Source organism: Neovison vison, chromosome 11 (genome assembly GCF_020171115.1).
Source record: "Neovison vison isolate M4711 chromosome 11, ASM_NN_V1, whole genome shotgun sequence".
Lineage (NCBI taxonomy): Eukaryota > Metazoa > Chordata > Mammalia > Carnivora > Mustelidae > Neogale > Neogale vison.
This window is the reverse complement of record NC_058101.1, coordinates 171,944,628-171,959,106: the sequence shown is the minus strand read 5'-3', so window position 1 is coordinate 171,959,106 and position 14,479 is coordinate 171,944,628. Positions and strand designations below refer to the sequence as shown.

At 34.6% G+C, this 14,479-nt stretch overlaps 1 protein-coding gene across 5 annotated transcripts in view; it reads left to right on the top strand.

Annotated features, from left to right (window-relative positions):
• The window catches only part of PSD3 (pleckstrin and Sec7 domain containing 3), a 688,004-nt gene that overhangs the window by 279,955 nt on the left and 393,570 nt on the right, over nucleotides 1-14,479 (top strand). For all 5 annotated transcript variants that reach the window (XM_044225254.1, XM_044225255.1, XM_044225257.1 and 2 more), the window contains 4 exons: nucleotides 3,360-3,554; nucleotides 3,656-3,736; nucleotides 5,515-5,627; nucleotides 8,375-8,433. In XM_044225254.1, coding sequence (XP_044081189.1) covers nucleotides 3,360-3,554; nucleotides 3,656-3,736; nucleotides 5,515-5,627; nucleotides 8,375-8,433 — 448 coding nt within the window. The remainder of the gene's footprint in view (nucleotides 1-3,359; nucleotides 3,555-3,655; nucleotides 3,737-5,514; nucleotides 5,628-8,374; nucleotides 8,434-14,479) is intronic.

The following is a 14,479-nucleotide window of genomic DNA, read 5'->3' as shown; positions in this document are numbered from 1 at the left end:
TGCAGTACTGAATGTGTGGTGCAATTATACTATTTACATGGAGTGATTAAACATATGCCATAAATTTGTCTTAAAAAATGAGCGGTAAGTAGCAGTTTAATTGAAAAGAAACTGCTTTCTTTGGCATTTGTTTTTTCTCCATGATAGCTACTACATAGAGTAAGAGAATGCATGCAGAGACTGCAGGGGTTTTCTTTTATAATTATAAAAATTACTTTATTTTAACTAAAATAGTTCTTGGAATAAATATTTTACATTTCCACCACAAAGTGTGAGTTGCCCTTTAAAAGAATTTTCTACTACGAGTTTATATATTACAGGTTTGCTGTATATAATGATTAAATACTCAGTTTTCTGATAGGATAGATTTCATAAAACTGGCTGGTAACTCTGTAGAGGAAGGTTTAGGATGGAAAAATATTTAAATGTATTTGCATGAAGATCTCATAATGAAGTAATTTATTTTAATTGGTATCTATTTCTGTTGGAAATTTGTTTAAGGTGGCTAACTGTTTAAAGAAGGGTTAGCAAATATCTTAGTTTGCCTGGGGCAGTTACACTTTATGTTTGTTGTCCTGGCATCAGTTATTGTTTAATATTTGACTGACTTTAAAAAAATGAAGTATTGTCATTAACAGCTGCAGTAAAGTCAAGTCAGCCTGGGTTTGATAAGCCTCCACTTGGTACGTCTAGCTTCTCCACAGTGTCCTGTGGGATGTGTGAGTTGACCTGTGCATTGAGCAGAGTAGTTGAGTGTAAAAGACACTATGGGATAACCTCTCTCTATTCCTTCCCCATATAGCTCTCTTTCAAGGATAGCATGTGGCATACTTGCTAATAAAATGAGTTTGGAGAGGAGTTGTGAGCGATGGTTATCTCCCTCAAGTCTAGCATGGTTGGGGAAGTATGGAAGTGCAGTTCCTTGGAGCTACCTGGTGTACTGGCTGGGCCTAGTGGCTGGAACTGCATTTGAGTGATAGTGTACCTGCCAGGCTGTCACTTATTGGTATTTATAGGAAATGGAAAATCATAAGGTACAGTAAGTGACAAAATAGATACTGAATAGTTCTGCTTAAAAGAAATATTTTTTGTTACAATGATTTTTGTCATTTATTGTAAGTTTACAACTATTTTTATTGGTTTTTAAAAAACTTTGTAAATGGGGCGCCTGGGTGGCTCAGTGGGTGAAGCCTCTGCCTTCGGCTCAGGTCATGATCCCAGGGTCCTAGGAGCGAGCCCCGTTTTGGGCTCTCTGCTCAGCAGGGAGCCTGCTTCCTCCCCTCTCTCTGCCTGCCTACTTGTGATCTCTCTCTCAAATAAATAAATTAATAAAAATCTTAAAACCCTTTGTAACAATTATAATTACATATTTAATTTTATCATCCTGTTCCCTCTTCAGAGTATCTTGGGTTAGACGTAAATGGATACTCCACTTTAATTCAGGTCAAGTTAAAGAACTATGTAGAGCAAAGACATGGCAAGAGTAGGCTTGTGGGCCTGCCTGTTCAGCCTAGCCTGGAATGGTTTTTAAGTTTTAAAAAGTTGGGAAAAACAAAGAAAAACAACAACAACAACAAAAATAGAGGCATGTGTGACAGAGACCTAATGTGACCTTGCCTGAAATATTTAGTGTCTGGTTCATTACAGAAAAATTCTGTGTCTGGTTTAGAGTCTGTGGTAAGTATGTTGGAAGGCTATTTAAATGTCATAGTTTATCATAAATGTATCTTTCCTTAGTTATCAAGTTAAAATGAGGATTTGGAAATTATTGCATTATTGGTATGTTGTTACAAATGGAGGATGCAGCATTCCGTAGCCAGCCATAGGCTACAGCTTGTGACTCCTTTCAAGGGCAGAGGTGCTCACTTTGTGGTTTGTGGGGCTTATTGAAACCCTTTCAGGAGGTTTATGAGTTCAAAATTATTTTATAATAACAGTACAGTATTATTGTCCTTTTTCACTGTATTGATATTTACACTGATGATGCAGAAGCAATGGTTTGCAGGCTTTAGCACAAATCAAGGTGGTGACTCCAAACTGTCCTAGTTGTTACTTTGTTCTTCACTATCATGCACTCAAAAGAAAAACAAAAGTCAGTCTCACCTAAAAATTCTTTGATGAAGCAGTACAGAATAATTACATTTTATCCTTTGAGTATATACGATTTTAATTTCATGTGTGATGAAATGGGAAATATGCATAAAGCCCTTCTCCTGATGGTTTTCTTTGGGACAGTCTTGTATGTAATTTGATTTATGAGTTATAAACTTGTTGCTTTTTATGAAATGCCATTTTTCCTTCGAAGTGTAACTGACAAATTATGGTTATTGACAGCCATTTTCTCAAAAATTAATAGAGCAAACCTGTTAATACTCTAAGAAAACTGACAATATATTTTGCCGACAATGCAACTTGAGCTTTCAGTTAAAACTTAGAAATTTGGAAAACTTTTATCTGTCACCAGGAGTTTGGTAGCTTTTCCATAATTAAAGATTTTTCTGAAGATAATAGTGGTGATGTAATAAATATGATTTTAAGAAGTATTGTATAATGAAATGTGTCAACAGATATTTTGCAAATTGCCAATGTATGGTACAGAATCTTGCCTGGGTAAAAGATTGATTTAAAGTAGTAGACAAATTTTAATATGAGTACAAAAAATTCTTCGATACTATATTGCCACTAACCTTTGGGAACCTACCACTTATCTTATTTTAGTACCACATTGAAAAAAAAAGAATATCTACAATTATCTGGAAAGGATATTAAGTTACTTCATTTTTTTTTTTAACTGAATATCTGTGTGAGGTTGGGTTTTCTTAATATATTTTAACCAAAACAGAGTATTGGTTAGTGGCAGTGAGAACCCAGCTATCTTCATTAAGCCAACCATTATTCTAAATATGTAAATAATTGTTGCCTTTCCCACTAAATTTTATGTTGTTAGAAACTATTATTTTTAATAAAATATATTATTTATATTCATGAAATGGGTTTGTTATTTTTAAGTGAGTTAACATTTAAAATTTTTCTTTTTAAATTACCAATGCTGTGAATATCAATAGATATAACCCACATAAACACAGAGGTGTTTGGTGTTCTCCGTATTTTTAAAAATGTAAAGGTCCTGAGACTAAAAGTTTTGAGAACTGCACATCAAGGGTTTAAGGAATCACTTCTTCAGTACATTGAAATATGGTAGCTGGAAATACTTTTAGGACTAATTAAGGATAAAACTATCTCATTTAAAAGTTTTTTCATTTAGTTTTTACAATAGCATGGTAATTTCATCAGCTATTTTTCCTTTTTGTCACATAAAAAAAACCTTTTCTTTTTTTCTTCTTTATCAATTCTCACAGCAATGCTGGGGTAAAAACAACACTGCTAGAGGCTCATTCTGATATGGGGAGCACTGAAATTCTGGAAAAGGAGACCTCAGAAAGTCTCAGTAATGGTACCAGCAGCAACATAGAAGCAGCCAAAAGGTTGGCCAAACGCCTTTATCAACTAGACAGATTCAAAAGATCGGATGTCGCAAAGCACCTAGGCAAGAAGTACGTTGTGTACCAAGGCTGGTGTCTGAGTGTGTCCTTGTGTGTGTGTCTTTTTAAATAGCTTGAATTTTAATAACAAAGTCTATCCTGTTTTCTTATAGCAATGAATTTAGCAAACTAGTGGCAGAAGAATATCTGAAGTTTTTTGATTTTACAGGGATGACACTGGATCAGTCACTCAGGTATGATTAAATACCACTTCTGTTCTTTTTTGCTTCCAAATAATTCTGAGAAGAGAAAGTAATGCTGAAACTAAAATCCAAGTTTTAATTCTTTTAGCCCACAGTGACTTTGTGATCTTAGTTCAGATTATACTATAGTTTATTAGACATAATAGAAAGAAAATCATTTTTTTATGAAATCACACATGAAATCATATTTTCCATCTAGTAGATGACATAGTAAAAACTAGTAAGTCTTGAGAAGTGGAATCTCAAAAGTAGGTCTTGACAAGTGGAATCTGTGGAAATCTGGTTTTTGGATGATCAATTTAAAAAGGCACAGTTTTACAGACTGTAGAATTGCAGGCTTCCCCCCTGCCCAAACATTTATTTATAATAGCCAAATAGCCTTTAAGATGATGCTTGGAATTAATTCATGAATGGAATAAAAATGAACATCAACATATAATTGGCAGAAGGTATCTGTAAACTGATTGAGATAGTAGCACTTTTTGCTGATCTGTTCAAATGAAGGTTTAATAAACACACTGATCCTCACTTTTCACACCATAGTGTACTGTAAATTTCTAAAAGTCATGAAGGTAAAACCCAGTTAGCGTTTACCTCTTATTAACCTTATAACATGTCAGAGCCTGGAGGAATTCTGAGATCATCTGTATAACCCTCTAGTTTTATAAATGAGGAAACTGTGTTTTGGGAGGTAGAGTGAGGATATTTAGGTTAGAATGCACAATAATGACTTATTCAGTGGTACTTTGTGTGAATTGAGGGCATACATAGGTTTTTCCACTGAAAACAAGTAAGGGTAGAGAAAAGATTGATGTTTATGCATTATTCTCTGATATGGTTTATAAAAGAAAGTTATGAAAAATTCCACTTTGATTGTTATAAGTTAACAAGCTAAGAAAGCAACACTTTCATCATAGAAATAATAATGTTGTATGTTTCTTCTAATTGTGAGATTTCTTAGAACATTTTAAAGAATTTTTTTTTCCTTCCTAACTCATGTTTAGGGAAGCACATCCACTTTGTCAGGTGAGGGTCATTGGAATTCATCATTAATAGATGGTACTCTTAGTGACTCTGATTTAGATTGGTGTGTGGTTCTGGGCATATTTTTGTTTTTCAAAGAATTTTTATACATTAATTAGTTGGGTTTTAGCTCCCAATTTTCTTCTCATATAAAAAGTTAATATAATGTGATAATAGGCAAAATAAAATTAACAAAACTTGTACACAAGATAATATAATTGTAATTTTTTTCTTTTTTTTAATTTTATTTTATTTATATTCAGTTAATTAATGTATAATGATTATTAGTTTCAGAGGTAGAGTTTAGTGATTCATTTGTTTTATATAACAATGTGTCAGTGGCAAGTACAATCATATAAACAAAATGACAAACTGTTATAGTTTTAAAACATAGCCTCCATGTTTATGGGTTTGATATTTAAGTGTTCTTTGGTTTTTATCTGACTGATCTTTTAAATGGGTACTTGTCATTTCAGTCATACGGGGAAGTTACTACCTTCCCAGGGCTTTATTTTAATGTATTAGCTTCCATGTTACTGTTACTATTCTGTCATCTTTCGTATTAACATTTTATAGAATTAAATTTATATCGAATGGCTATCTCTAGCAAGTTTTTTTAAATAACTAGAATATCTTACTTTGTGTAATTAATTTTATATTATATATGAATTAACTTTAATTATCAAACATAAAGAGTATGGTAATATTTTCTAGTTTCACTTTTTTTCTCTTAATTCTTTCTTTAGGTATTTCTTTAAAGCATTTTCTCTTGTGGGAGAAACTCAAGAACGAGAGAGAGTTTTAATACACTTCTCCAATAGATACTTTTATTGTAACCCAAATACCATTGCTTCACAAGGTAATGTGATGGAAATGTTTGTATTTCAAAAAACAAGGGTTATTTTTCTCATAAAAGTTAAATTTTATTGTGGAAAATATGGAAGATTATACAGAAGAAAATGAAAATCATCTAGAGCTCTCTAATTATCTGGAGATAACTTTTTTTTTTTAAAGATTTTATTTATTCATTTGATAGACAGAGATCACAAGTAGGCATAGAGGCAGACAGAGAGAGAGGGGGAATCAGGTTCCCTGCTGAGCAGAGAGCCCGATGCGGGGCTCGATCCCAGGACCCTGGGATCATGACCTGAGCTGAAGGCAGAGGCTTTAACCCACTGAGCCACCCAGGTGCCCCTGGAGATAACTTTTAACAACTGTTTGATTTATTTCCTTCTCTATTTGTATAATATTTAATTTCAAACTTGAATCATTACAGAGTTGTGTTTTCTGTTCTTTCCCTTTCAGTTGTGAGCATTTTCTCGTGTCATATTTAATGGCTGCATGACATTTTTTTTCTTTTCATTATTTTTACTTTATTTTCCAGTTCTATAGTATGATAAGATGCTTTAAATCACTCTGAAATTTTACATGCAAAGCACATTGTAATAAATGAAATGCAGGTTTTATTTCTTCTTTCTATCCCTCTGATTAATCTAAAGTTCTTGAAGAGCATGTATACTTAGTTTTGGAAACGTTTATAAATCTCACTGGAGTTTGTAGTGTGTCTCCAGTGCTTTGGTGTGATAATTTGTTGTAGCAACACTGACCACTGACTTTGACTTATGATTTTAATGAACTATGAGTTTATGTTTATTGTACTATTTTTAAAAAGCAACTTTGAACTATTTCATTGTTGGTGCACCCTATCAAGAGGTTTTTCCTCCATGTCAATTCCTGCAATAAAGTAAAATTTTCAAGGTTTGAAGTCAGGCACATTCATTTGCAATTGGAGAATTTTTCATAAACACGAATTCTGGAATAGATCACTAGGATTAGAGGCACTAGAAATAACCATTTTGTCTAGCTTCAGTCTTGCCAGTTAACTGGGATAAGTGTACTTGATGTTGACTAAAGTGATTAATCCCCAGCCTCTGCCCTGCAGGCTATAGCTAAATTAACTAACAATCTCATCATTAGAGTCACATTCATTTACATAAAATGGGAATTTAATTTTCTTCTGTCCTTTCTTTGATTATACATAGACTATTTACTCACTGTTTCTATCACTAATCAGTATTGTGTAGAGAATGAAAGGGATAGAAGGGAATTGTTTTTATTAAATGCCTCCTCTAAATCTAATAAAATATTGACATTCCCGAGTGAAATAAGGAATTTGGATATGTACACTCATCTGGCTGTTGTTGATAAGGGTATTGGAGAGTTGGGTGCTGAGTGTTTTACAAATGCTTTCAAGGAATTTATTTTAAATGTACTTAAAATTTAATAATAATAATCTGGAACTGGAATAAATGCACTTTGGGGCATTCAGTAGCATCTCCTTAGAGATATTAATAATAGAAATCACCTACTCTACTCTAAGGCATACTTCTGAGAAATAAGCTGTCTCTAATTCATGAATTCAGTAATTAGGAAGGCCTGCCTTTCGCACATTTGGCATACACAATAAGATTTTTCTGCATCTGCAGCTACCATTGTGTACTATCCTTGGGTTGAGAATTGCAGGAAAAGAATGAGGAGAAGTAATTCTAAGGTTTGGAAATGAGAAGCTTCTAATTTTTAGTGCTTTTTCTTTTCCTTTATCAAGGAATAAAGTGATGTTTCCACCTAAATGGGACATGGTCCATCTGGTTTGAGCAGCATCTTTCCCCTGAATATTTAATTTTTTTAATCTTTACAAGATTATTGCGGTATTTTACTTTTGGCTGATCCATAGTATCCTGGACCAGTGGCCTTCAGTGAATTGTCAAGAAAGAGGATAACTATTGCTGCCCATATATTTTTAGCCAGAGAACTAATACCCAGACAGTACACCGAGAGACCCAAATCTTGGTTTCCTGTAACTTTTGCTTCTTCTTAATTTGCATTTCTCCCAGAAAGTAAAAAAAAAAGAAGGAACGGTAGCAAATAATTTATTTTCATTTCTGCATCTTTTATTACATAAGATTAAGAAAATATGAATAAAAAGATAAAAATTATCTCATTACCCAGAGACAGTAATGTTTTAATATAATGCTATATATTATTCTAGATGTATTTATATTTAAATGGGATCATACTGCATTTTGTGCTTTTCATATAATATGTGCTTTTCACATAATAATGTGCTTTTCATATAATAGTTTATTGTGAAATATCTTTTTGTTCAACACTCAGCATACTTGGACAACATTTTTAATGTCTTAAACATAACAGGATTGTGCTCTTGGAGGGTTTTATTTCCTTGTTCCCCATTATAAGTGATATTTCTTTGGATACCCTTGTATCTTGTCTAGATCCTATTTCCTTAGTGTAAAGTCTTATAAATGGATTTGCTGTGTCAAAAGATACTGTTCCAAAGCTTAAGATATGTACTATCAAACTACACTCCAGAGAGTTAAGAATAATATACTTTATCACCAGCAGAGCCCTACTCTCTGCACTGAGGCCCTTTTAATAATTTTTTTTTTTGTTTCCCCAAACAAACATGATTGTGCGAAGCCACATTATTGTGTTTTCAGAGGTTCTTAACGTATGCCACTTTGATGATAATAAGGAGTTCAATGGGAAATGGTGAATTAATGCTTTCTTTCCTGTCTCTTCCCTTAGATGGAGTCCATTGTCTCACCTGTGCAATGATGCTTCTTAACACGGATCTCCATGGCCATGTAAGTGTAGGTGTGTGAAGCCGTTACTTAGAGAAATTAAAATATCTTGAGCTTATCTTTGCTTTTGTGTTCATACACACTTATTCTCTCCCCTTCCCTTCTCTCATTCTCTACGTAGCAGGTAGGTAAATGTAAACCCTTGGGAAAAAAAAAAAAAACTTACTTTACATGCTAACATGAATACGATACGTTCTGCATGTCTGCAGTTGACTTACCTGTAGTGAGTGTGTTCTGTATCTTTTCTCCAGTAGATGGCAGAGACAGAGCATTTGTTTTTTGGTTAGCTATTTGGGTTGATAATATGATGGAAAGAGGAAATAAGTTAGAGCTGAAGATGATGACCATGTTTTTACTAAATGTAGTAGCCAGTTTTAAGAACACAGCCTTTTCTTTGCTTCTCAGCTGACATGGTCTTTTTTACTAGCTGAAATATCAAAATATTCTAATTACCATCTTATCTGCTGTTGAAAAATCTAGAGAAAACTTAACAAGGGTGAGATGCTTTATAATTATATATAAAACTTTACCTTCCATAGGTGTGAAATTTTAGCATTTACTTAAACTGTTTATCTTAGAGAAAATGAAAATCTTTTAGTTTAATATAGGCCAGTATGTACTCACTTAGCCCAAAAATTATTTCATAGTCCCAGGTCCATTTATTCTGAAGAGAAGACCAAGTTTCTTATAATTAAAGAATCTAGGTCATCCCTTGATTTGCTATATGATCTATCTTAAAATTTTAAAAAATCGCACTGAAAGAATAAAGCTTAGGTATCTGTACAGATTCACTTTCATATTCCAAAAGGACACATCATTTCCTTAAGAAAGGCAAAATGGTGCAGTTTGGGACCATTAAAGTGGACTGAAGGGGAAAAGAAATGTTCTGTCAGAAAAATGAAGAGGAGATACAGTGATAGCTAACACTGTCTTCACAAACCTCCCAACTAGGAAACTAGGAAGTTCCTTTTTCAATTTCCATGAGTTGTATTTAGAATAGCGAAGTGACTTGTAGACATATGTAACGTGTCCAGCGATGATACAGAATAAAATTAGTAGATATGCTCAGGGACATTTTGGGGCCATAGCACCATAATACATCCTGGGGATTATAAAGGTGCTAGGATTCCTGCAGCGTGAGCCTTGATATGAGGATCAGAATCTAAACTCACTGGTTTGTTATGGGGATGACAACTCATTGGACTGTCCTGACCCCTGTTTTTCTGTTACCAGCAAAGCAAGTTTTCCTTGCTTTTTTCTCTGCCTGTCTTATGATGACAGTTACAATTTTGTCCTCCTCTTTTCCTCCCACTTAAGAGAGAATTTTTGAATACTCGTCCACATATAACTTTGATCCAAGTTAGTGAGCCCAATATAAGGTAGTTTTGCCACGTGAGATATTTTAAGGTCTCATTCACATATGATGGGTGTGTATTTAGTGTCTGTTGACTGAGAAAATTTATGATGACAAAAAATCCAGTAACACATTCAATTCTTATTTAAAAGTTAAGGATCTCATAGAACTTCTGTAGAAGTTGCTAGATGGGGGATTAATTTCTATTAAAAGCTGAATTACTTTTTAGAAAGCTAATATTGCCTTAATACTTTCAAATAAGTATTTATCTTATTAATCACAATAATTTTAAATATGGCAGTAAATAAAGGTGTGAGGTTTGTTACATATTCAGATAACTCAGCTTGTTTGATATCCAGACTAACCGTGAGCACCCCAGTGTTTATAGTCGGTAAGTTCAGAACCACAGATCTGGGATTTGCACTTGCTCTGTTTTCAGACCACTTTTATATAATTGAAAAGAGAGTAAATGAAGAGTAACATTTCTTTTTGCAACTAGAAGGCAAGAGTTTATAGGTACGAGGCAGTATATGAACAGTTTAATATTATCCTGAGTTGTGCCAGTTGTACATAATTAACAACTGGCTATAGTGACAGAACTACATGTAAGAGGGAGAATAAGTACAATATTATAAACATTTTATTAATTATTAATTTTATTAATAATTAATAATTTATTAATAATTTATTCTTAGCTTTGTTCTTGAAAATGTGTGCTATATACTTAGGATTGTCTGTTGGTTAGGTTTTGTATATTAGAGGCTTTTAAAATCCTTATTTACAATGCATGCTGTTGAAAGTCTATTGAATATATAGTTGTTTCATAAGAACTAACCATACGAAAATGTGTTTTCTTATCTTCCAACTCTGGATTCATTTTAAAAATAAATTTTCCTTCTAGGTGGTAAGTTTTTATCCATAATTCTGGATGTAGTTTCTGTTGCATCATGATTGCCTGATGTATTGTTACAGTTTCTGTTTGACTTACTAGCATGACCCCTTTGAAGGTGAATCATTCAAAATATAAGTGAATTATTTCTAATATCTGCCCCTTTTCACCTCCTCCCTAGGCTGTACTGCCTAGGCCATCACCTCTCATTACTTAGTCCAATGCTAGAATAGTCTTCTTGGGAAGTGAACTAATAAGCCATTTTCCTTTTCTTCTTTACCATTGTGCCCTGATAGCAATACACCAGCATGATCTTTCTAAGAAGTACTGCAGTAAGCTTGTCCTCATGCTCTCAGTGGGGGAGGCATAACTTGGGAATTAGCTTCTTTTGGCTTTTCTTTGTGATGAATCCTCCTTGTGGATTTTATTTACTCTGAGGATTGATACATTGGAAATGCACTGGTATGGGCCTTTGTTCATTCTGCTAACTTTTCTTACTAATAAAATCATTGAATGTATACTAATGTAATAAATCTAATATAGTGTTATATGTTGGAATGCCTTTCTGTCTTTCTTTTTATAATTTATTCTAACATTCAACAAACACTTATAGTATGTCTACTCTATCCAAATTCTGTGCCATCTGGGTAAGGATTGGAAATGAATGAGACATTTATGGAAGTCAAAAATCATTTCTGATAGTGTTGGCTAGGCTGACTTCCATTAGTTCTTTTAACTTAGAATATAGCAGGTAACTGAGGTGCTGTAGTGGAAAAGTACTGGGGAGATATTTTAATTATACCTTGGATAATTGAATTTCACATGGAAAAAAACAATCAGAAGTATATGCAATATTTTTGGGAGAAGTTCATTCAAATGTCGTAATTTCAGTGGAGCTAAAAATGCTGATTCCTTTTTGTACCTATTTTTAAAAAAATACAAATGATGCATTATTATTTTAGCAACAGTATTGACTTGCTTTATTTGCGTGTAGTTTATTCTCTTAGATAAAATATTTTATAATTGTGGTCACATAGCTAATGTGCTTAGTAATCTCATTTTTAAAATGACTCTTCATCGATGAAATATGTATGTAAATTAAACTCTTGCATATACAGATAACTTCCTATTAAAACAAACTCTAGAGTTTATTTTTCTCTTACAATATGGGAACTAAGTTGTACTGATGTTATTTGAGCTACCAACAAGGAAAAATATGAAAATCTTTTTCTTTAAAGCCTTGTGTTTTATTGGAAAAAGTATGAATAAAGGATTTTATAAAGTTAGAATAAATTCAGTACTATTTCTTTTCTGGACTGATCTTCACTTGTGCTTTGTTGACTGTAACTCGCTCTCAGGTACTTGGATCATAACAGAGATTCAGCTATCTACCAGGATTATCACTGGAGCTGAAGACAGGTGTCAGGGGCAGGACAATAGGCAGAAACTTTGCACCAGTGTTGGACCCTGAAGTGGGAAGAAGTTTTAGATGTAGATTGAGTTGTAATGAAGAGTGGGATAGATAAATATAGAATCAGTTGGTCATTTTCACAGCTAAAAGTCAAAAGAGATCTGTAAGACAATGGCTGCCCAGGGTCAGGCCTTGGTTAGAGGCAGTAGCAAGGACATTTATTTGTAATCAAGGTATTGTGGCAGAATCTATCCTTTGACATGTGGCTTGGGATTTTTTTTTTTTTTTTTTTTGGCTTGGGATTTTTAATAGGAGTTTTACCAGAGGTATCTCTGTGTTTTTCAGTAATGGCAGGAGCTAGCCCACTCTGCAACAGGTGTAAGGGAATTGGGGGTGTGGTTCTTCTGGAGTGGTGGCTCAGTCTAGTCATCCTGTAGATAACTTTGGGATACTCTGGGTATGTTGAATATCATCCTCAGTGGTCTGAGTTTAATTATGAGGCAGGACCTTACTGTTTTTTTGTTTGTTTTTGTTTTTGTTTTTGTTTGGGGTTAGATTATAGGTTGAATAAGGGATAAAACCACAGTTAGTATACCATACTGGTAGAAGGGCAGAAAGGAGTCAAGTATAGGTTTTGTAATAGAATAATGTTAGCAGTTCATTATTTTTCAGTGTGTAAACTGCATTGCTAATTTTTTTTTTTAATTCCTAGATTGGCTCTGTAGGATCGTAGAATTTTAAATCGGTGGGCAAAATACTTTATTTATTATCAGAAGTGGAAAATGACTATTATAAGAATTGTTTAATGCTTTTACTTTTCTTTTTTTTTAATTTTTTTTATTTTTAAAGATTTTATTTATTTATTTGACAGAGAGAGATCACAAGCAGGCAGAGAGGCAGGCAGAGAGAGAGGAGGAAGCAGGATCCCTGCCGAGCAGAGAGCCCAATGCGGGCCTCGATCCCAGGACCCTGAGATCATGACCTGAGCCGAAGGCAGCGGCTTAACCCACTGAGCCACCCAGGCGCCCTGCTTTTACTTTTCATAGTGTGCTGTTTTACCTTTCTACCCTCAAAAGCACCATAGGCCTTTAACATCCTTAGGAAATTTCTGTTTCTGTGATAATCATTATTGTAATTGGCCAGCTGCCTGAAGTGCTTTTTGCCTGCTGCTCTCCCTCCAGTCTAGCTGTCTTCTCTCTGGGCTCCTCTTCCTGTCTCTGTCGCCCCACATCCTAGATGCCCTCTGCCAGGAAAGCCGTCTTTGGCATTCATTTATTTTCCTATCTGAGTTTTACCCTACTGTAGATTCTAGCCTTGTTCTTAATTTCCTTTTAGTCGACAAGCCTTCTTCCCCTTGGAGGCCTCTTTTCCATGTCCTTGGTTCCAAGTCTTACCTTTCATCTCTTTGGGAGCTTCCCAGCTATAGTGACTTCCAGGCTCTCATCCCTGGAGCTTCTCAGTGATAATGATAGTTCACGGAAGGATCAGGTCTGGATCAGTGTTGCCAAGGATTTCTGGTGGGGCATTAGATTCAGTTTTCCTGTTACTGTTTCTCTTACCATAAGGAGCATTTTGGGGATTGCTTGAGAACCTTTACCATCAGCTGTGGAAGTGTTTTTATCAAAAAATGTCTTATAGATTGTTCTATTTTTTTTTTAAAGATTTTATTTATTAGAGAGAGAGCAAGAGAGAGCACAAGTTGGCAGGGAGGGGCCTAGGGAGAGGGAGAAGCAGTCTCCTTCTGAGCAGAGAGCCTGACTCAGCTCAGTCCCAGGACCCCAAGTTCATGACCTGAGCTGAAAGCAGATGCTTAGCTGACTGAGCCATTGAGGCGCCCCTCAGATTTTTCAATTTTAAAATGACCTTTAAGATACTGTCACATTGACAATGATGTGTGGATTTTAATAGGAATGCTTACTTCAGCATTTTGCAGTTAATCATGCACTGGTGCATTTTCTCTGCTTCTGTGACTTCTCAAAGTGAAAGCCTCCTTTCCCCCATTTCTTTTTTTTTTCTAATTTATTTTTTATTTATTTTCAGCATAACAGTATTCATTATTTTTGCACCACACCCAGTGCTCCATGCAGTCCGTGCCTTCTATAATACCCACCACCTGGTACCCCAACCTCCCACCCCACCGCCACTTCAAACCTCTCAGATTGTTTTTCAGAGTCCATAGTCATGGTTCACCTCCCCTATTTCTTTTCTTCCTCCTCTAGCCACCTCCCCGCACTTCTCTTCCTTTCTTCACTTTTTTTTTTGGCTAGTTCTCCTTTTTTTTTTTTTTTTTTAAGATTTTATTTATTTATTTGACAGAGAGAGATCACAGTAGACAGAGAGGCAGGCAGAGAGAGAGAGAGGGAAGCAGGCTCTCCGCTGAACAGAGAGCCCGATG